Here is a 24,536-nt window from a genome sequence, read left to right as displayed (position 1 = left end):
CTACACAAGTGAGGCTGTAGGATGGGCTCCATGGTTGCCTGGATTCTCTGGTCAGACTTACTAGATGGTTGGGACTGGTTACTATATACAGTAGTAAATGGGACTTCTGTGCCCTGGCATGGCAGCAGTACAGGACCCAGGGCCTATACAGCTCATTGTTTGGGGACCCAAGCCAGTCCATAGTGTGCACTGACTTCCCTGGTCAGGTGAGGCCACTGGTTTTGCTCTGCAGATGGGGGAAGCCATGGTCTGTGCTCTCTGTTCAAGTACCACTGCATGTAGGGGTGTTGAATGAGCTGTGTAGCTTCCTGTGTGCTCTAGTTAGGTTCCTTGCTTGGACACATTGGAGACTGTACCAATGAACAGGGCTATGAATTAGAATAATTGCCTGCATGTAGCAGGACAAGCAGCTCTAAAGCTGGTGAAGCTCTTTGTTGTTTTAACTCAAGCCGACCCACACCCCAAGTTCCCTGACTGAACATGGCTGCTGGCTTTGCTCTGCAAACTATTGGCTTTGCCTGCTTCTCAGCTCAAGTGCCACTGGGATGCACAACTTCCAGGAGTTGTCACCAGCCCTTCTGGTGAGATGGGGTCAGAAGACATTCTCCATAGCAGGTGGGGCTGTGTCTCACCTCCCCTGCCTAGGCAAGAGGGGGAGGTTTAGCTCCAGGCTATTCTCAGTTTCCCAAATAAGGTCCCAGATAAGGAGATGCCAGGACCTACCCTCAGTTTTGGCTATGAATTAATCCATCTGTTTGTGCATAGCACGGGAACATTCCACACCTGCTACTGGTTTTGCTTCGTGGGTAATCAGCTTTGCTCACCCACCTCTTGGCTTGAGCACCACTGGGCCACACTACTTCCAGAAGTTATTGCCAGCTCCTCTGGTAAGATCGGCCTGGAAGACACTCACCATAGTGGGTGGGAATATGATTCAGCTCCTTGCTTGGGCGTGGGCAAACTGGGCTCTAGGGCCAACAAAACTCCTTTGAAGATCCGAATCAGGCAGATCTGCTCTCCCCCAAGTTCCCAGCTTGGTTCTGCAGATGAGCAAAGCTGCTGGCTGGGATTACTACTTGGGCACTGCAGTATGAGCTTGGTCTGCCAAGATCTATGTGCTGGTTGTTGCGAGCCCCTCCCCCTCTTCTCTGTCACAGTCAGATTTCCTGTGGTTGAGCCCTGCAGATTTCCCATCTTTGTGGTACAAGATCAGAGTAGGGGCTTTCACAAAATGACCCAAAATACTGGATCGGGCTAGTTGTCTCTCCTGGGATCTCTTTTCCCACTGAGGGAACCAGAGGCTCAGGGAAGATCTGTCCAGGTGGTGCTGTGCTGGCCTGGTGATGGGGCAATGCTGTCAATGTATAGCCACCTCTCTTACCTTCTAATGAAGTCTGTCTTGGTCTCTGTGGTACAGGAGGTTGCTTCAGCCTTTTTCTAGGATTCCCTCAGAGGTGTCTTGTTCTCAATAGTTGTTAGTTGTTGTTCTTGTGAGGGGGAGCAAAGCCAGGAACAACTTATGTCACCATTTTGGTGATGTCACTCTCTAGGATATATATTCTTAGAATGAAGTCCTCAGATATTACAGTCTTGGTTTCAGTGGAGCCATTAGCATTATACATTGATCACTGCAGAAAACTCTGAGGTCTTTTTGGTAACCCTTCATTTTTAACAAATATCAATAGTGGTTTCATTTGCTTTTTATTTCACTTCTTAGCAAAGCAAAATTAGCACTAGAGTGTAAATGTCTATCATGATATCTCAAGTATATTGCCATATAACCACAGGAAAAGAAATCAGCCTAGTCATCCTAACTTTTCCTTTTTACTGTTTCTATCCTTTCCCTCTCTGCTTTAATGAATCTTCTCTCCACTTTGTTCTCTTTTAATGGCATCAGTGATGTACACTCAAATTAATAAAAAATTGAACACATCTGAGATAGCTCCTTACAATTGATATAATGGGTAAAAGAATCTTTATTGGAAGAGCCCACTTTAAAAAATCAGAATTATTTCATCTCCATTCAGATCATGAAGTTCCTTCGGTTTAATGTTAGCCCAAAAGTGCTACCATTCAAATATATGATGTTTTGTTTAATTAACTAATTTCTTGTTTTCTACCCATTTCTTACTCTAACCAAAGGATCTTAAACTTGAACCTCTAGAAGAAGTTATTGAAGGGAATACTAAACCTGTAAGTACTTTCCCTAGGTCAAAATTTTAGAAATATGTACTTTGAAAACATAATTTAATTTCTTCAAAATTAGTTACTATCTCAGTGAAAATTAAAAAAAAACAATACATGGGCATATTTCATTATGTGTAGCTAAGTAGGATTTTCTAAATTGTGATTTGTGGAAAACTAATGCCTACTTCACAGGGGTTTTCTGAAAGAACCTGTTATGTAATATGTGAAAAGTGAAATTTTTATGCATGTATAAATCAATGAGTTATTGAATAATTGAATGAATATGACTGGCAGAGAAGGGCAACATTCAAATTGTATCATCAACTAGGCTGAAGGGTACACCTGAGCTGAAACTTGGTCCTATTAATTATTGTATTTTCAGCATATAGCCCAGGGACAAGATGCTCAGAAATCATTTTCCAAAGAAAAAAATTGATGTTTAGAGAAAAGTGAACGTTTATGCTTGTGGGGAAAATATACCCATCCAGAAGGGTGGCAATTGATGGAGACTGAAAGAAAATGGACAGTGATCCTAATAGGTTCATTATATGCACCAAAAAGGAAATTAATGTATAAATTAACTAACTGAAAAGCAGCACATACCATGCTTTATTATTTTATTTTGTTTTGAGGCAAATATTTATAGCACATAATGCTTTGGGAAATTGGATGTTTGCATTTACATTTAGCGGAAATTTGGATTTTAAAATCTTGGGTATCTACAGAAAATCACTTTTTTCTTAATACCTTAAATATATTATATATTGTATAGATCTTGTAGGATCAGTCACATTTACATGAAACAAGGATATGAAATACCTTCCATCTCTGTATCATGTACTTATTCTATAGGCACTGCTTGTGTGATAGAAGGTGAGACTCACCTGCATGTCAGCTCCTGTTCATCTGTCCAAACTCACAGCACAAAGGAAATTTTCATAGAGGGAGCTTTTTCTCAGAAAAGTTTAATAATGGCTGTTGTGATTAGAATCCTATAGATGTAGACACAATTCCTAGCTATACTACATGTTCAGTGCTCTTATTACTCCAAAGACAGGGATGTGGTCTGTGTTAATTTATCAGGCACCCAGAATTTTAAAGTGATAGGTTTTGGCACGAAGGTGAGGGCAGAGGGCTGTTGAGCACAGATATTATGCAGGTCTTCTGTGCAGTCCCATAAGCACAGGATTATGACCTTGAGGTCTTGCATCTGTGTTGTCTCTTAGGTTTGCATGTAGAGAAAACTACACTCCAGTCAAGAAACATGAACATAATTTTTCTAATGTTAGGAGAGATTATTGTCTATTCTTAAATAATTTCTTAATATAAGTATTCTCTCTCACTAGCTGTGAAGGAGAAAAATTTCTAAGGATTATTTATGAAAAGTGACAGACTCTTCCATTCTCTGGTCCCCGACAGAAAAGAGAGATCTATTTTAAGAGATCTATCAACCCATGCAGTATTGCCAATTCAATAGTGCATGGAAGTACTTTAGAGAAAAAGAACTGGGCAAAGTAGTTCGATAGTCAATATCATTTAAAAGCAGGAAAGAATATTCTTTAACTATTTTTAACCATATGTAAAAGTAAAAAATTATGCTCTTTGGGAATATACACATAGTAATAGTCTGAGCTGGTTTGTTTTTTCATATTTGTCATCAAAAGTTGTATTTTTTACTAGTGGTAGTATATGTATCACTATCAATTCCTATAAAACCTCTATATTCATAATGACAAAAACAATTTTTCACCGTTATTTCACAGCTAGCACACATAATTGTATGTTACTTTTTGATCAGTGATTTTTCCTGGTGACCAAAAACCAATTCTAGAATTCATTGACTGGAGAGGTATTTTTCCTTTTCCATTAGTGAATGCATGAGAACTTTGAAAAATAAATCCTACATCAGAATGCAAAAAATAAATTTTTATTATATACTTTATTTTTAAAAGTTAATCTTTATTGAGCCTTTGCTATGTGCAAGTGTTGTGTTAAACCCACACATACGTAACTCAGTCTTCACAATAGCCATATGAGGTGGTGCTGTTATTAGCTCCATTTTACAGATGAAAAAATTAAGTTGTAAAAAGGTTTAAATACCACAGCTGAAGTCCAGAAGTTCTATGCCAGACCTACAGTACTCACCACACTGTAATACTCCAACTCTAGTGTTTGGTGCACTTTGGGAAGTAGAGTTGCTTTTGCTAGTGAGGTTATGAGCTAATGGATGACTTTTTTTCATGAGATTTCCTACCACTAGAGCAGAAAGTATTATCTGGTAGACTTATTTAAGCACACAGCAAAAGTCCTGAACCCTAGTATCTGCCATACTAGTTTTCTGGTACGTGAGCCATTACATAATGATGAATGTAGCATATAATCTCTGTTTAAGTCCATTTCTTTTCTCAGCCTGGAGTAAGAGAAGTAACATTTATTGAATATCTATCATGGGCAATATCTTTACATACACTATTTCATTCAATTTAACCTTCCTCAAAACTCTGTGATATAAGTACCTTTATTCCAATTTTGCATATCAGAAGACTTGAGAAAGATTAAGTAACTTGTTCAAGGCCACAGAGCTAGTAAAAGTGAAGCCAATTTACACCTCCTGGTCTAAAAGGAGAAAGAAAAAAGAAAAGAGGGCAAGATGATGGAGGTAGATAAAAGAGCACCTAACAGTGCTCAGAACCACCTCAAATCCTTTTCTGGAATGGATAGTATATAAATAAAATTTACTAAAGGAATTTTAAGAATAGTCAATGGTTAAAAGCAAAAGCACCTTTTATTTTTAACTTGATCACTAACTATGTGCTGGGCCCTGAGGGAGTGTTTGTAGATAAAGTGGTGAATATTACAGACAAGAAGACAGACTAGAAGGAAATATAGGCAAATATAACTAGGATCTACAATAGGATGTGATGAGTATTATTATAGGAAGGTATAGATTTTCATAGCTAGGGAACATGACCTAATTTAGGGGCCAGGAAATGCTTCCAGAATGACATAACATTTAAGATGAAATCAAAAAGGATAAGTAGGAGTTTCTAAAAATGATATCCATATATCTCTTACAACACTGAATTGTTCTAACCTTTCACTAAAAGAATAGGTGCTACATGGGAATATTAAAATATTCCAGATGATTTATATCAAGCATGTCATAAAAACAGCAACCTTAGGAATTCACTATTTTATTATTTCTTAATAAAATAGGAAATAAATGCACATCAGGGATAAATGCAGATCTAAAGTCCAAGACCTTGGTTTTATGACTCACTGAAAATTTAGGGATAATTTATTGTCTTCTAGCTATCAAGTACTAAGAAGTGAGTATGAATCACTGAAAGGTTAGTATGATTTTTGAAGGGAATTGCATCAACCAGACCATACATCCTGGATCTGGCCAGGTGTATTGATCCACCTGAATACTTTCTGCCTGGTGCAATTGTGTGCTTTGTGTGGTCTCAAATGACTCAAATAGTCTCAAATGACTATTGGGGGAAAAAATGATCATTTTCAGATATTTTCTACTTTCAAAAGGAGTTTTTAAAAAGTCAATATGGGGAGGACCTTCAAGATGGCGGAGGAGTAAGAAGACCTCAGACTTCCAAAAGGGCAAGAATATCCCCACATACCTGGGTAGGGCAAAAGAAAAAAGAAAAAACAGAGACAAAAGAATAGGGATGGGACCTGCACCAGTTGGAGGGAGCTGTGAAGGAGGAAAAGTTTCCACATACTAGGAAGCCCCTTCACTGGTGGGGACAGGGGTGGATAGGAGGTAAGCTTCAGAGCCACAGAGGAAAGTGCAGCAACAGGGGTGCAGAGGGCAAAGTACAGAGATTCCCTCACAGAAGATCGGTGACGACCAGCACTCACCAGCCTGAGACACTTGTCTGCTCACCTATAGAGCGGGTGGGGGCTGGGAGCTGAGGCTCAGGTTTCAGAGGTCAGATCCCAGGAAGAGGACTGGGGTTGGCTGCATGAACACAGCCTGAAGGGAGCTAGTGAGCCACAGCTAGCCGGGAGTCCAGAAAAATGTCTGGATCTGCCTAAGATGAAAAAGACCATTGTTTCCGGGTGTGCAAGGAGAGGGGATTCCTTCCCTGTCTGCCCACAGAAGGCAGATCACCGCCTAAACAAACTTCAGAGATGGGCGTGAGCCGTGGCTATCAGCTCGGACACCAGAGATGAGCATGAAACGCTAAGGCTGTGGCTGCAGCCACCAAGAATCCTGTATGCAAGCACAGGTCACTATCCATATCCACCCCCCACCCCGGAAGCCTGTGCAGCCCACCACTGTCAGTGTCCCATGATCCAGGGACAACATCCCCGGGAGAACACACAGCATGCCTCAAGTTGTTGCAACGTCACACTGGCCTCTGCCGCCACAGGCTCACCCCACATTCCAATTATAACTACAGTACACTTCCCTCCCCCGCCGGCCTGAGTGAGCCACAGCCCCCTAATCAGCTGCTGCTTTAACCCCATCCTGTCTGGGTGGGAAGAGATGTCTGAGGGCAACCTACATGCAAAGGTGGGGCCAAAACCAAAGCTGAACCCCAGGAGCTGTGCGAACAAAGAAGAGAAAGGGAAATTTCTCCATGAAGCCTCAGGAGCCGCAGATTAAATCCCCACAAACAACTTGATGTACCCTGCATCTGTGGAATACATGAATAGACAATGAATCATTCCAAAATTGAGGCCATGGACTTTGGGAACAACTGTGGACTTGGAGTTTGCTGTCTATGAAAGATGTGTTTCTGATTTTTATGTTTATCTTAGCATAGTTTTTAGCACTTGTTATCATTGGTGGATTTCTTTATTTGTTTGATTGCCCTCCTTTTTTATTATTATTACTTTTTTTTTTACATTTTTATTGGAGTATAATTGCTTTACAATGGTGTGTTAGTTTCTGCTTTATAACAAAGTGAATCAGTTATACATATACATATGTCCCCATATCTCTTCCCTCTTGCATCTCCCTCCCTCCCACCCTCCCTCTCCCACACCTCTAGGTGGTCACGAAGTGCCGAGCTGATCTCCATGTGCTATGTGGCTGCTTCCCACTAGCTATCTATTTTACGTCTGGTAGTGTATATATGTCCATGCCACTCTCCCACTTTGTCCCAGCTTACCCTTCTGCCTCCCCGTATCCTCAAGTCCATTCTCTAGTAGGTCTGCATCTTTATTCCCATCTTGCCCCAAGGTTCTTCATCACCTTTTTTTTTTCTTTTTAAGTTCCATATATATGTGTTAGCATATGGCATTTATTTCTCTCTTACTTCACTCTGTATGACAGTCTCAAGGTCCATCCATCTCACTGCAAAGGACTCAGTTTTGTTCCTTTTTATGGCTGAGCAATATTCCACTGTATATATGTGTCATGTCTTCTTTATCCCTTCATCTATTGATGGACACTTCGGTTGCTCCCATGTCTTGCAAATATTTTCTCTGATTCTGAGTGCTGTCTTTTTGTCTTGTTTATGGTTTCCTTTGCTGTGCAAAAGCTTTTAAGTTCATTGGGTCCCATTTGTTTATTTTTGTTTTAATTTCCATTTCTCTAGGAGGTGGGTCAAAAGGAATCTTGCTGTGATTTATGTCATAGAGTATTCTGCCTGTGTTTTCCTCTAAGAGTTTGATGGTATCTGGCCTTACATTTAGATCTTTAATCCATTTTGAGTTTATTTTTGTGTATGGTATTAGGGACTGTTCTAACTTCATTCTTTTACATGTACCTGTCCAGTTTTCCCAGCAACACTTATTGAAGAGGCTGTCTTTTCTCCATTGTATATTCTTGCCTCCTTTGTCAAAGATAAGGTGAATTTTGTGTGTGTGTTTATCTCTGGGCTATCGATCCTGTTCCATTAATCTATATTTCTGTTTTTGTGCCAGTACCATACTGTCTTGATTACTGTAGCTTTGTAGTATACTCTGACATCAGAGAGCCTGATTCCTCAAGCTCCGTTTTTCTTTCTCAAGATTGCTTTAGCTATTCGGGGTCTTTTGTGTTTCCATACAAATTGAGAAATTTTTTCTTCCAGTTCTGTGAAAAATGCCAGTAGTATTTTGATAGGGATTGCAATGAAACTGTAGATTGCTTTGGGTAGTAGAGTCATTTTCACAATGTTGATATTTCCAATCCAAGAACATGGTATATCTCTCCATCTATTTGTATCATCTTTAATTTCTTTCATCAGTGTCTTATAATTTTCTGCATACAGGTCTTTTGTCTCCTTAGGTAGGTTTATTCCTAGATATATTATTCTTTTTGTTGCAATGGTAAATGGGAGTGTTTTCTTAACTTCACATTCGATTTTTCTTCATTAGCGTATAGCAATTCAAGAGATTTCTGTGCATTAATTTTGTATCCTGCTACTTTACAAATTCATTGATTAGCTCTAATAGTTTTCTGGCAGCATGTTTAGGATTCTCAGTGTATACTATCATCTGCAAACAGTGACAGCTTTAACTCTTCGTTTCCAATTTGGATTCCTTTTATTTCTTATTCTTCTCTAATTGATGTGGCTAAAACTTCCAAAACTATGTTGAATAAAAGTGGTGAGAGTGGGCAACCTTGTCTTGTTCCTGATCTTAGTGGAAATGGTTTCAATTTTTCACCATTGAGGACGATGTTGGCTGTGGGTTTGTCATGTATGGCCTTTATTATGTTGAGGAAAGTTCCCTCTATGCCTACTTTCTGCAGGGTTTTTATCATAAATCGGTGTTGAATTTTGTCGAATGCTTTCTCTGCATGTATTGAAATGATCATACGTTTTTTCCCCTTCAATTTGTTAATATGGTGTACCACATTGATTGATTTGCATATATTGAAGAATCCTTGCATTCCTGGGATAAATCACACTTGATCATAGTGTATGTTCCTTTTAATGTGCTGTTGGATTCTGTTTGCTAGTATTTTGTTGAGGATTTTTGCATCTAGGTTCATCAGTGATATTGACATGTAGTTTTCTTTCCTTGTGACATCTTTGTCTAGTTTTGGTATCAGGGTGATGGTGGCCTCGTAGAATGAATTTGGGAGTGTTCCTCCCTCTGCAATATTTTGCAAGATTTTGAAAAGGATAGATGTTAGCTCTTCTGTAAATGTTTGATAGAATTTGCCTGTGAAGCCATCTGGTCCTGGGCTTTTGTTGCTTGGAGGATTATTAATCACAGTTTCAATTTCACTGCTTGTGACTGGTCTGTTCATATTTTCTAGTTCTTCCTGGTTCAGTCTCGACTGGTTGTGCATTTCTAAGAATTTGTCCATTTATTCCAGGTTGTCGATTTTATTGGCATACAGTTGCTTGTAGTAATCTCTCATCATCCTTTGTATTTCTGCAGTGTCAGTTGTTACTTCTCCTTTTTCATTTTTAATTCTATTGATTTGAGTCTTCTCCCTTTTTTTCTTGATAAGTCTGGCTAATGGTTTATCAATTTTGTTTATGTTCTCAAAGAACCAGCTTTTAGTTTTATTGATCTTTGCTATCATTTCCTTCATTTATTTTTCATTTATTTCTTATCTGGTCTTTATGATTTATTTCTTTCTCTTAACTTTGGGTTTTTTTTGTTCTTCTTTCTCTAATTGCTTTAGGTGCAAGGTTAGGTTGTTTATTTGAGATGTTTCCTGTTTCTTAAGGTAGGATTGTATTGCTATAAACTTCCCTCTTAGAACTGCTTTTGCTGCATCCCATAGGTTTTGGGTCATTATGTTTTCATTGTCATTTGTTTCTAGGTACTTTTTGATTTCCCCTTTGATTTCTTCAGTGATCTCTTGGTTATTAAGTAGTGTGTTATTCAGCCTCCATGTGTTTGTATTTCTTACAGTTTTTTTCCTGTAGTTGATATCTAGTCTCATAGCATTGTGGTCAGAAAAGATACTTGATATGATTTCAATTTTCTTAAATTTACCAGTGCTTGATTTGTGACCCAAGATATGATCTATCCTGGAGTATGTTCCATGAGCACTTGAGAAGAATGTGTATTCTGGGTTTTTTTTTGGATGGAATGTCCTATAAATATCAATTAGGTCCATTTTGTTTAATGTGTCATTTAAAGCTTGTGTTTCCTTACTTATTTTCATTTTGGATGATATGCCCATTGGTGAAAGTGGGGTGTTAAAGTCCCCTACTATGATTGTGTTGCTGTCAATTTCCCTTTTTATGGCTGTTAGTATTTGCCTTATGTATTGAGGTGCTCCTATGTTGGCTGCATAACTAGTTACAATTGTTATATCTTCTTCTTGGATTGTTCCCTTGATCATTATGTAGTGTCCTTCTTTGTCTCTTGTAATAGTCTTTGTTTTAATGTGTATTTTGTCTGATATGAGCATTGCTACTCCAGTTTTCTTTTGATTTCCATTTGTACGGAATATCTTTTTCCATGCCCTCACTTTCAGTCTGTTTGTGTCCCTAGGTCTGAAGTGGGTCTCCTGTTGACAGCATATATATGGGTCTTGTTTTAGTGTCCATTCAGCCTATCTATGTCTTTTGGTTGGAGCATTTAATCCATTTAAATTTAAGAAAATTATCGATATGTATGTTCCTATTACCATTTTCTTAATTGTTTTGGGTTTATTATTGTAGGTCTTTTCCTTTTCTTGTGTTTCCTGTGTAGAGAAGTTCCTTTAGCATTTGTTCTAAAGCTGATTTGGTGGCACTGAATTCTCTTAGCTTTTGCTTGTCTGTAAAGGTTTTTTGTTTTGTTTTGTTTTTCTTTTTGTGGTATGCGAGCCTCTCACTTCTGTGGCCTCTCCCACTGCAGAGCACAGGCTCTGGTAATGCAGGCCCAGCAGCCATGGCCCACGGGCCCAGCCACTCCGCGGCATGTGGGACCCTCCCAGACCGGGACACGAACCCGTGTCCCCTGTATCGGCAGGCAGACTCTCAACCACTGCACCACCACGGAAGCCCCTGTCTGTAAAGGTTTTAAGTTCTTCATCAAATCTGAATGAGATCCTTGCTGGTACAGTAATCTTGGTTGTAGATTTTTCTCTTTCCACTTTAAATATATCCTGTCACTCCCTTCTGGCTTGCAGAGTTTCTTCTGAAAGATCAGCTGTTAACCTTATGGGGATTCCCTTATGTGTTATTTGTTGTTTTTTCCATTGCTGCTTTTAATATTTTTCCTTTTTATTTAACTTTTGATAGTTTGATTAATATGTGTCTTGGCATGTTTCTCCTTGGATTTATCCTGTATGGGACTCTCTGTGCTTCCTGGACTTGGTTAACTATTTCTTTTCCCATATTAGGGTAGTTTTCAACTATAATCTTTTCAAATATTTTCTCAGTCCCTTTCTTTTTCTCTTCTTCTTCTGGGACCCCAATAATTCGAATGTTGGGGCATTTAATGTTGTCCCACAGGTCTCCGAGACTGTCCTCAATTCTTTTCCTTGTTTTTTTCTTTATTCTGCTTTGCAGTAGTTATTTCCACTATTTTTTCTTCCATGTCACTTATCCGTTCTTCTGCCACAGTTATTCTGCTATTGATCCCTTCTAGAGAATTTTTAATTTCATTTATTGTGTTGTTCATCATTGTTTTTTTTTTTTTTTTTTTTTGGTCTTTAGTTCTTCTAGGTCCTTGGTAAATGTTTCTTGTATTTTCTCCATTCTATTTCCAAGATTTTGGATCTTATTTACTATCATTATTCTGAATTCTTTTTCAGGTAGACTGCCTATTTCCTCTTCATTTGTTAGGTCTGATGGGTTGTTGCCTTACTCCTTCATGTGCTGTGTGTTTCTCTGTCTTCTAATTTTGCTTAACTTACTGTGTTTGGGGTCTCCTTTTTGCAGGTTGCAGGTTCATAGTTCCCATTGTTTTTGTTGTCTGTCCCCAGTGGCTAAGGTTGTTTCAGTGGGTTGTGTAGGCTTCCTGGTGGAGGGGACTAGTGCCTGTGTTCTGGCGGATGAGGCTGGATCTTGTCTTTCTGGTGGGCAGGTTCATACCTGGTGGTGTGTTTTGGGGTGTCTGTGGCCTTATTATGATTTTAGGCAGCCTCTGTGCAAATGGATGTGGTTTTGTTCCTGTCTTGCTAGTTGTTTGGTCTATGTTGTCCAGCACTGTAGCTTGCTGGTCATTGAGTGGAGCTGGGTCTTGGCACTGAGATGGAGATCTCTTCTGGGAGATTTTCACTGTTTGATATTACGTGGAGCTGGGAGGTCTCTTGTGGAGCAGTGTCCTGAACTTGGCTCTCCCACCTCAGTGGCATAGCCCTGATGCCTGGCTGGAGCACCACGAGCCTTTTCTCCACATGGCTCAGAATAAAAGTGAGGAAAGAAAGAAAGAAAGAAAGAAAGAGAGAGAGAGAGAGAAAGAAAGAAAGAAAGAAAGAAAGAAAGAAAGAAAGAAAGAAAGAAAGAAAGGAAGAAAGGAAGAAAGGAAGGAAGGACGGAAGGAAGGAAGGAAAAGAAAGAAAGGAAGGAAGGAAGGAAGGAAGGAAGGAAGAAGAAAGAACAAGATAAAAAATAAAATAATATAAAACTATTAAAATAAAAAATAATTATTAAGACAAAAAAAAATTTAATTAAAAAAAAAAGGGACAGACAGAACCCTAGGACAAATGGTAAAAACAAAGCTATACAGACAAAATCACACACAGAAGCATACACATACACACTCACAAAAAGAGAAAAAGGGAAAAATATATATATATCATTGCTCCCAAGGTCCACCTCCTCAATTTGGGATGATTCATTGTCTATTCAGGTATTCCACAGATGCAGGGTACATCCAGTTCCTTGTGGAGATTTAATCCACTGCTCCTGAGGCTGCTGGGAGAGATTTCCCTTTCTTTTCTGTGTTTGCACAGCTCCTGGGGTTCAGCTTTGGATTTGGACCCGCCTCTGCATGTAGGTCACCTGAGGGCGTCTGTTCTTCACTCAGACAGTACAGGGTTAAAGTAGCAGCTGATTCGGGGCCTCTGGCCTGCTCAGGCCGGGGGGGAGGGAGGGGTATGGATGCAGGGCAAGCTGCAGTGGCAGAAACCAGCATGACATTGCACCAGCCTGAGGCGCACCATGCATACTACCAGGGAAGTTGTCCCTGGATCATGGGACCCTGGCAGTGGCAGGCTGCACAGGCTCCCAGGAGGGGAGGTGTGGATAGTGACCTGTGCTTCCACACAGGCTTCTTGGTGGCTGCAGCAGCAGGCTTAGCATCTCATGCCCATCTCTGGTGTCCGTGGTGATAGCCGCGGCTTGTGCCCGTCTCTGGAGCTCATTTAAGCATCTCTCTTAATCCCCTTTCCTCGTGCACCAGGAAATAAAGAGGCAAGAAAACGTCTCTTGCTTCTTCGGTACCTCTAGACTTTTTCCCAGACTCCCTCCCAGCTAGCTGTGGCGCACTAGCACCCTTCAGGCTGTGTTCACCCAGCCAACCCCAGGCCTCTCCCTGGGATCCGACCGAATCCCAAGCCTCAGCTCCCAGTCCCCAACTGTCCCGGTGGGTGAGCAGACAAGCCTCTCATGCTGGTGAGTGCAGGTCTGCACCGATCCTCTGAGTGGGAATCTCTCCACTCTGCCCTCCACACCCCTGTTGCTGCACTTTCCACCATGGCTCTGAAGTTCCCCCCTCTGCCACCCACAGTCTCCACCCATGAAAGGGCTTCCTAGTGGGTGGAAAACTTTCCTCCTTCACAGCTCCCTCCCACTGGTGCAGGTCCCCTCCTTCTTCTGTTGTCTTTTTTTTTTCTTTTGCCCTACCCAGGTACGTGGGCAGTTTCTTGGCTTTTAGGAGGTCTGAGGTTTTCTGCCAGCGTTCAGTAGGTGTTCTGTAGGAGTTGTTCCACATGTAGATGTATTTCTGATGTATCTGTGGGGAGGAAGGTGATCTCTGTGTCTTACTCTTCCGCCATCTTGAAGCTCTCTCTATTATTACTACTTTTAAATTTTGTTATTTTAATAACCTTATTTATTTTGTTATCTTAATTTTTTTCTCTCTCTATTTTTCCTGCGTTTTCTTCTGAGCTGTGTGGCTAACAGTGTCCTGATGATCTGGCCTGATGTCAGGCCTGAGTTTCTGAGCGGGGAGAGTTGAGTTCAGGACATGGGACCACCAGAGACCTCCTGGCCCCATGTGATATCAATCAGTGAGAGCTCTCCCAGAGATCTCCATCTCAACACTAAGCCCCAGCTCCACCCAACCACCAGCAAGCCCCAGTACTGGACTCCTAATGCCAAACAACTAGCAAGATAGGAAAACAACCCCACCCATTCACAGAGAGGTATCCTAAAATCATACTAAGTTCACAGACACCCAAAACACAACAGCAGACATGGTCCTTCCACCAGAAAGACAAGATCCAGCCCCACCCACCAGAACACAGGCACCAGTGCCCTCCACCAGGAACTCTACACAAACCACTGAATCAACCTTTCCCACTGGGTCAGACACCAAAAACAGCTGGAACTACAAACCTGCAGGCTTTGAAAAGGAGACCCCCAAACACAGTAAGTTAAACAAAATGGAAAGACAGAGAAATATGCATCAGATGAAGAAGCAAGGTAAAAACCCACCAGACCAAATAAATGAGGAGGAAATAGTCAGTCTTCCTGAAAAAGAATTCAGAGTAAGTATAGAGAAGAAGATCCAAAATCTTGGAAATAGAATGGAGAAAATACAAGAAACTTTTAACAAGGCCTAGAAGAACTAAAGAGCAAACAAACAATGATGAACAACAAAGTAAATGAAATTTAAAATTCTCTAGAAGGAATTAATAGCAGAATAAATAGGCAGAAGAACAGATAATGACCTGGAGGATAAAATAGTGGAAATAAATACTGCAGAGCAGAATATAGGAAAAAGAATGAAAAGAATTGTGGACAGTCTCAGAGACGTCTGGGACAACATTAAATGCACCAATATTCAAATTATAGGGTTCCCAGAGAAGAAGAGAAAAAGAAAGGGACTGAGAAAATATTTGAATAAATTATAGTTAACAACTTCCCTAACATGGGAGATGAAATAGTCAATCAATTCCAGGAAATGCAGAGAGTCCCCTATGGGATAAATTCATGGAGAAACATGCCAAGACACATCTTAATTAAACTATCAAAAATTAAATTCAAAGAAAAAATGTAAAAGCAGCAAGGGAAAAGCAACAAATAACATACAAGGGAATCCCCATAAGGTTAACGGCTGATCTTTCAGCAAAAACTCTGCAAGCCAGAAGAGGGTGGAAGGACATATTTAAAATGATGAAAGGGAAAAATCTACAACCAAGATTACTGTACCAGCAAGGATGTCATTCACATTCAAGAGAGAAATTAAAACCTTTACAGACAAGCAAAAGTTAAGAGAATTCAGCACCACCAAACCAGCTTTTCAACAAATGCTAAAGGAACTTCTCTAGACAGGAAACACAAGAGAAGGAAAAGACCTACAGAAACAAACCCAAAACAATTAAGAAATTGGTAATAGGAACATACATATAGATAATTACCTTAAATGTAAATGGATCAAATGCTCCAGCCGAAAGACATAGACTGGCTGAATGGATACAAAAACAAGACCTATATATATGCTGTCTACAAGAGACCCACTTCAAACCTAGTGGTTCATACAAACTGAAAGTGAGGAGATGGAAAAAGGTATTCCATGCAATGGAAATCAAAAGAAATCTGGAGTAGCAATTCTCATATCAGACAAAATAGACTTTAAAATAAAGACCATTACAGGAGACAAAGGACACTTCATAATATCAAGGGATCATTCCAAGCAGAAGATACAATAATTGTAAATATTTATGCACCCAACATAGGAGCGCCTCAATACATAAGGCTAATGCTAACAGCCATAAAAGGGGAAATCGACAGTAACACAATCATAGTAGGAGACTTTAACACCCCACTTTCACCAATGCAAAGACCATCCAAAATGAAAATAAATAAGGAAACACAAGCTTTAAATGAAACATTAAAAACGATGGAGTTAATTGATATTTATAGGACATTCCATCCAAAAACAACATAATACACTTTTTTCTCAGTAGCTCATGGATCATTCTTTAGGACAGATCATATCTTGGGTCACAAATCAAGCCTTGGTAAATTTAAGAAAACTGAAATCGTATCAAGTACCTTTTTTGACCACAACGCTATGAGACTAGATATCAATTATAGGGAAAAAAAACTGTAAAAAGTATGAAAACATGGAGGTTAAACAATATGCTACTAAATAACCAAGAAATCTCTGAAGAAATCAGAAAGGAAATCAAAAAACATCTAGAAACAAATCACAATGGAAACACAATGACCCAAAACCTATCGGATGCAACAAGAGGGAAGTTTATAGCAATACAATCCTACCTCAAGAAACAAGAAAAATCTCAAATAAAAAACATAACCTTACACCTAAAGCAATTAGAGAAAGAAGCACACACACACACAAAAAAAAACCCCAAAGTTATCAGAAGGAAAGTAATCATAAAATCAGATCAGAAATAAATGAAAAAGAAATGAAGAAAACAATAGCAAAGATCAATAAAACTAAAATCTGGTTCTTTGAGAAGAAAAACTAAATTGATAAACCATTAGCCAGGCTCATTAAGAAAAAAAAGAGAGAAGAATAAAATTAACAGAATTAGAAATGAAAAAGGAGAAGTAACAACTGACACTGCAGAAATACAAAGGATCATGAGAGATTACTACAGGCGACTATATGGCAATAAAATGGACAACCTGGAAGAAATAGACAAATTCTTAGAAAAGCACAACCTTCCGTGACTGAACCAGGAAGAATTAGAAAATATAAACAGACCAATCACAAGCACTGAAATTGAAACTGTGATTAAAAAATCTTCCAACAAACAAAAGCCCAGGACCAGATGGCTTCACAGGTGAATTCTATCAAACATTTAGAGAAGAGCTAACACTGATCCTTCACAAACTCTTCCAAAATATAGCAAAGGGAGGAACACTCCCAAACTCATTCTATGAGGCCACCATCACCCTGATACCAAAACCAGACAAAGATATCATACAAAACAAACTACAGGTCAATATCACTGATGAACATAGATGCAAAAATCCTCAACAAAATACTAGTAAACAGAATCCAACAGCACACTAAAAGATCATACACCCTGATCAAGTGGGGTTTATCCCAGGAATGCAGGGATTCTTCAATATACACAAATCTATCAATGTGATACACCATATTAACAAATTTAAGAATAAAAACAATATGATAATCTCAATAAATGCAGAAAAACTATCAACAAAATTCAACACTGATTTATGATAAAAACCCTCCATAAAGTGGGCATAGAGGGAACTTACCTCAACATAATGAAGGCCATATATGACAAACCCACAGCCAACATCATTCTCAATGGTGAAAAACTGAAACCATTTCCACTAAGATCAGGAACAAGCCAAGGTAGCCCACTCTCATAGCTATTATGCAACATAGTTTTGGAAGTTTTAGTCACAGCAATCAGAGACAAAAAGAAATAAAAGGAATCCAAATTGGAAAAGAAGAAGTAAAACTGTTACTGCAGATGACATGATACTATACATAGAGAATCCCAAAGATGCTAGCAGAAAGCTACTAGAGCTAAACAATGAATTTGGTAAAGTAGCAGGATACAAAATTAATGCACAGAAATCTCTTGCTTTCCTATACACTAATGATGAAAAATCTGAAAGAGAAATTAAGGAAAGACTCCCATTTACCATTGCAACAAAAAGAACAAAATACCTAGGAATAAACCTACCTGAGGAGGCAGAAGACCTGTATGCAGAAAACTTACAGTTTATAGACACTGATGAAAGAAATTAAAGATGATACAAACAGATGGAGAGATATACCATGTTCTTGGATTGGAAGAATCAACATTGTGAAAGTGACTATACTACCCAAAGCAGTCTACAGATTCAGTGCAATCCCTATCAAAATGCCAATGGCATTTTTCAAAGAACTAGAAAAAAAAATTTCACAATTTGTATGGAAACACAAAAGACCCCAAGTACCCAAAGCAATCTTGAGAAAAAGAAACAGAGCTGGAGGAATCAGGCTCCCTGACTTCAGACTATACTGCAAAGCTCCAGTAATCAAGACAGTATGGTAGTGGCACAAAAACAGAAATATAGATCAATGGAACATGATAGAAAGCCCAAAGATAAACTCATGCACATATGGTCGCCTTATCTTTGATAAAGGAGGCAAGAATATACAATGGAGAAAGATAGCCTCTTCAATAAGCGCTGGGAAAACTGGAGAGCTACATGTTAAAGAATACAATTAGAACACTTCCTAACACCAGACACAAAAATAAACTCAAAATGGATTAAAGACCTAAATGTAAGACCAGACACTATAAAACTCTTAGAGGAGAACATCAGCAGAACACTCTGTGACATAAATCACAGCAACATCCTTTTTGACCCACCTCCTAGAGAAATGGACAAAAATAAACAAATGGGACCTAATGAAACTTAAAAGCCCAGCAAAGGAAACCATAAACAAGATGAAAAGACAGCCCTCAGAATGGGAGAAGATATTTGCAAATGAAAAAACTGACAAAGGATTAATCTCCAAATATACAATCAGTTCCTGCAGCTCAGTATCAAAAAAACAAATAATCCAATTCAAAAATGGGCAGAAGACCTAAATAGACATTTCTCCAAAGAAGACATACTGATTGCCAACAAACAAATGAAAGGATGCTCAACATCACTAATCATTAGGGAATCCAAATCAAAACTACAGTGAGGGGGCTTCCCTGGTGGTGCAGTGGTTGAGTTCGCCTGCCGAAGCAGGGGACACGGGTTCATGCCCCGGTCTGGGAAGATCCCACATACCGTGGAGTGGCTAGGCCCGTGAGCCATGGCCGCTAAGCCTGCGCGTCCGGAGCCTGTGCACCGCAACGGGAGAGGCCATAACAGTGAGAGGTCCACGTACTGCAAAAAAAAAAAAAAAAAAACACCACAGTGAAGTACCACCCAACACTGGTCAGAATGGCCATCATAAAACATCTACAAACAATAAATCCTGCAGAGGGTGTGGAGAAAAGGGAACCCTCTCTCACTGTTGGTGGGCTAATGTAAATTGATACAGCCACTATGGAATACAGTATGGAGGTTCCTTCAAAAACTAAAAGTAGAACTACCATATGACCCAGCAATCCCACTACTGGGCATATACCCTGAGAAAACCATAATTCAAAGAGAGTCATGTATCAGAATGTTCACTGCAGGACTATTTGCAATAACCAGGACATGGAAGCAACCTAAGTGTTCATTGACAGATGTGGCACATATATACAATGGCATATTACTCAGCCATAAAAAGAAACGAAATTGAGTTATTAGTACTGAGGTGGACGGACCTAGAGTCTGTCATACAGAGTGAAGTAAGTCAGAAAGAGAAAAAAAATATGCTAACACATATATATGGAATCTGAAAAAAAAAAAAAGTTCTGATGAACCCAGGGGCAGGACTTGAATAAAGATGTAGACATAGAGGGCAGACTTGAGGACATGGTGAAGGGGAATGGGAAGCTGGAACGAAGTGAGAGAGTAGCATTGACATATATACACTACCAAATGTAAAATAGATAGCTAGAGGGAAGCAGCTGCATTGCATAGGGAGATCAGCACATTGCTTTGTGACCACCTAGAGAGGTGGGATAGGGATTATGGGAGTGAGACGCAAGAGGGAAGTGTTATGGGGATATAAGGTTATGTATAGCTGATTCGCTCTTTTATACAGCAGAAACTAACACAACATTGTGAAGCAATTATACTCCAGTAAAGATGTTAACAAAAAAGTCAATATAATTTTAAACAAAGTTTTATCACTTTCTGATGCTTTTCAAAAACTGTTAACTTTTCTTGAGCACATTATTTTTGTATATATACACTAGAATCCCTTTTCATACAATAGGAGTTTACAAATCTAATATCTTTTTTTTCCTTCTGTATCCTCATTAAACCTATGAATAATATTTTGTGAGTAAATTAATTCTGCCATGCACTTTAATGTGTTTTGTGGACTATTGCCAACTAATATGTCTGAGACTTTCAAAACATAGTCTTGCTTTGCAGTAGCTGTTAAGAGACTCCAACAAGAACACACAAGGAAGGCTCTGATGTTTCTGAAGAATGCTTGGAACACAGTTGTAAATGTACTAAATAGAGACAGAATAACATAAAACAAATTGGTTGTGTTTAAAACATTTCTTTGTCTCCAGTTATTTAAAAAGCTGATATTTCTTGGAATAAAAAGATCCAAGAAATCAGAGGTACACTCAACTGTAATGTAACGTCACTGGCAAATACTATTCAGTAAACCTGGATTAACCTTTCATAATTAGCACTTCTCAGCCCAAGAAATCCCTAATATTCCACCCTAATCCATTGTAACAAAATCCCTCTAAGGTAAGTCATAAAAGCAACACTAACCCCTTCTAAAGCAGAGAAACAAAAATGTAGCACTATTTTCTACCGTGAAAGAAAGTTCTGGGCTGGCCATTTACATTATAGGATCTCAGATTTCAGTAAGGATTAAAGGCTGTATATTTTAAACAAGAGACATATAGAAATATCATGAAGATATTAGGACCCCTTCCCTACTTCTCCCATACTCCATATACCACATCTTAACCTAGCCAGCATAGAAAAATATAAGGATTTTCTTTGGACCTCAGAAAGTCTACCTTAAATTACCCAAGATTCAAAAAGCTCCACTTGTCACAGTAGTCATAAAATGCAGGCAGATTATCTGGGCCCCTTTATAAGTTTATTTCTTTGTGTACATATCTGAGGAAAAGTGGGGAAAGAAGTGCCTTGTTTGGATTGCAAAGTAAATTTAATTTTTCCAAATCATATTCACATCCATGTATATAAGTAAATGAACCATTTAGCTATTGCTATATAGCAAACCACCCAAAAGTGAATGGCTTAAACCACAGTTCTGCATGTAGGCAATTTAGGGCGAGATCATCTTGGTGGTCTCAGCTGGCTCCCTTTTGGCGTCTGTAATCAGCTGCATGCCAGCTTTACTGATCTTAGCTGGGCTTTCTCATATGTCTAGGTCCTCAGCTAGGATGAATCCACTGACTCAACTTTGTTCTATGTGGTTTTAATCCTCCAGCATAGGGGTTGGCAAAACTACAGCTCACTGCCTGTCTTTATATATAAGGTTTCACTGGAATAGAGCCATACCCATTTGTTTATTTATTGCCTATGTTTGCTTTCACAATAAAACAGGGGAGTTGAGTAGTTGTGACAGGAACCATATGGCCTTCAAAGGCTAAAACCTTTACTATCTGGCCCTTTACATAAAATGTTTGCTTGGGGCTTCCCTGGTGGCACAGTGGTTGAGAGTCCGCCTGCCGATGCAGGGGACACGGGTTCGTGCCCCGTTCCGGAAGGATCCCACATGCCGCGGAGCCGCTGAGCCTGCGCATCCGGAGCCTGTGCTCCGCAACGGGAGAGGCCACAACAGTGAGAGGCCCACGTACCGCAAAAAAAAAAAAAAAAAAAAAAAAAAAGTTTGCTGACCCCTGCTCTAGCAGGGCTCATTTACATGGCAATGTCAGGGATCCAAGCAAGAGTGGAAACTCACAAGGTCTCTTGGGGCCTAAATTTGAAACCACCACAGCGTCACTTCTGCCATGTTCTGTTGGCCAAAGCAAGTTAGAAGTCCAGCCCAGATCCAAGAAAAGGGGAAATAGAATCCATGTCTAGATGGAGAAGTAAAAAGTCACATTTCAAAGGGCATGGGTTCAGGGAGCAGTGAAGGACTCTGGTCATATTTACAACCTGCCTCACTAGATCACATAACAATTGCCTTCAGACTAAAAGAATTGTGATGGAATAGGTGGATATATTTATAATATTTCATCAGGAAAGCCCATAAGAATCATGTGAGTCACTGTTCATCAAATACCTGACCTGTAGATTTTTGTCAAAAGGATGTATCCATAATTATTTTGGTAGAGATTATCTTTAGCACGAAGTGAGAGAGTGGCATGGACATATATACGCTACCAAACGTAAAATAGATAGCTAGTGGGAAGCAGCCACATAGCACATGGAGATCAGCTCGGTGCTTTGTGACCACCTAGAGGGGTGGGATAGGGAGGGTGGGAGGGAGGGAGACGTAAGAGGGAAGAGATATGGGAACATATGTATAACTGATTCACTTTGTTATAAAGCAGAAACTAACACACCACTGTAAAGCAATTATACTCCAATAAAGATGTTACAGAAAACAAAAACAAACAAACAAAAAAAAAACCTAGGCCCTGGGAGAGTCAGATAGGAGGCTGATTGTTCATTATACAACCTTAGGAGATAGTTATTGACTTTGATTCCTGATCCTGAAGGGAAATAAGATAAAGCTCAATTAAAATTACTGAACTCATTTAGGTGACTAGGTTATGAAAACAAATAGACCCAAGATGTAGGATGATTCCAATGCAATAAAAGTTTTCCTAGTAAATAGTCCACACAATGATTCAGGGACACAGACTTCTCTCACCTATGGGCCTGCCAGTCCTAAGGCAGGTCTTCATCTTACTAGCAGAAAAGAAAAAGAGAAGGTGGAGGAGGCTCACATCTTTCCTGAAAGTCTTGGCTCAAAAGTAGTACACAGCACTCCTGCTCATATTCTGTTGGTGAGAACTCATCAGTTGGCTACACCTAACTGCAAGGGATAATGGAATTTGTAAGTCTAACTCTATATCTAGAAAGAAGAAAGAAATGGATTTTGATGAACAGTTTGGAGTCTGTGCCATAGTCTACCTTCTGGTCATCAGATGTTCATTTGCATCTTTCTTTTCACATTTATAGAACACATTACCTTCACAAGGGAGACCGCCCAAAGTCTCCTCCAGTTACTGCTTCTAGCTCAAATCCAGGATCCCTGGATGATGTTTAGTCTTATCTGTAAGGTCAGGATGTAGCCCTTTAAGGTCTGAAATGCCCAACCCCTGCACACACACAGATAAAACATACAATGATAAAACTAGGCCAGGATAAATGCCATAAAACTGCCGCTCAGAAAACAGATGAATAGGAAATACACAACATTCACAGGTTAGTTGCAACGATGAGTTCATGCTGGGAAGGTATTTTAATGAAGGAAGTTCCACTATTAGACACCAGATCTCCATTCTGAGAGGAACCCTGTTTTCTGTTCTTCTTTAAGAGTTTCTTCTTGGTCCATTACCATCCATGACCACACCTGAGTCAGCCCATTGTGGAACATTACCTTTCTTGGGGGTTATGCAGTATTCACAGCGTGCTTCCTGCTCATATGAGTTTGGGGGCCCAAATATTATTTTAAGCCTTAAATAGTCAAAGGATTTTAACACAAGGATCAAAATTTATTTGGCAATACAGTTGGTCAAAATTTTAGTAGAATTCTGATCAATTTACATACAATAAGTTTCATGGGCCATACCTAAAATTACTTCTTAGACACAGTGTTCAAGACTTGTTTATTTCTTTGCTAAAACCTATGAAGACAAGAATTCTATCTTAATCCATCACTGTATACTAGAATCCAGCATTTACTAATTCCCTGTAGGAACACAAAGTAGGAACATTTGTTCAATATAAAACGTGCCTAACATAATACCTACAATATAATTAGTGTTCATCCAATGGTAGCTGTTAACATTAAGAGAGAAGCTCATTGGAATTGGAGATAGCAAACCAGGGGCTTAATTCTAGCTCTACTTCTACATAGCTGGGTAAGATCATGCAAGTTAGCTTCCTCATATTCTAAATCTTTCTCACATTATTGTTGTTGCTTTGCACTTTTATAATTCACCTCCAATCCTTGTTTTTTTTGCACTTTTATGATTCACTACCAACAATTGATGAGGAAAGGACTAATCTTGAGATCAAAATACCATGAGAAGCCCATAGGCATAGCTTTAGGAAAGTATTCAAACTACAGGTGCTATAAGGGTAATAGGATTTGTTACAAGAATCAGTTGTCATCCAACCCAGCATGATCCATTAAACACAGGCTTCATCTAATGCCATGAGATTTGAGTGGGGCCTATTATAGGTGGTTAATTGTTTGAGAACCCTGTGATGGTTTATGTAGCTTTGGAAATGCGTCAGTGAACACATATTTTTTGAAATTTGGTTGTTTGTAATGAAATTCATAATATGTCTAATATCACAAAATAGCCAAGGAGACGCTGGAGCTGTGCACTGTGTACAATAAAACTTCTCTTTAAAATTTGGTAAGTGACTTTAGGTCAGTGATTCCAACCCTGGCTGCACATTAAAGTCATTTGGAGGGGTTTTTATGAATACCAGTGCGTGAACCTCACTCCAGAGATTCTGATATAAATGTAATTTTAAAACCTCCCCAGTGATTCTGATGGA

The 24,536-nt window shown here is 39.3% G+C and overlaps 1 protein-coding gene across 2 annotated transcripts in view; it reads left to right on the top strand.

Annotated features, from left to right (window-relative positions):
* Positions 1-24,536, top strand: part of NECAB1 (N-terminal EF-hand calcium binding protein 1) — a 279,489-nt gene that overhangs the window by 242,960 nt on the left and 11,993 nt on the right. Inside the window, exon 9 of one of the 2 annotated variants that reach the window (XM_079901334.1) lies at positions 2,143-2,193. The exons of the other annotated variant lie outside the window; for it this stretch is intronic. Coding sequence (XP_079757460.1) covers positions 2,143-2,193 — 51 coding nt within the window. The remainder of the gene's footprint in view (positions 1-2,142; positions 2,194-24,536) is intronic. 2 annotated transcript variants of the gene reach the window in all.

The sequence above is a fragment of the Stenella coeruleoalba genome (genome assembly GCF_951394435.1).
Source record: "Stenella coeruleoalba genome assembly, chromosome: 17".
Lineage (NCBI taxonomy): Eukaryota > Metazoa > Chordata > Mammalia > Artiodactyla > Delphinidae > Stenella > Stenella coeruleoalba.
This window is presented reverse-complemented; position numbering and strand designations above follow the sequence as displayed.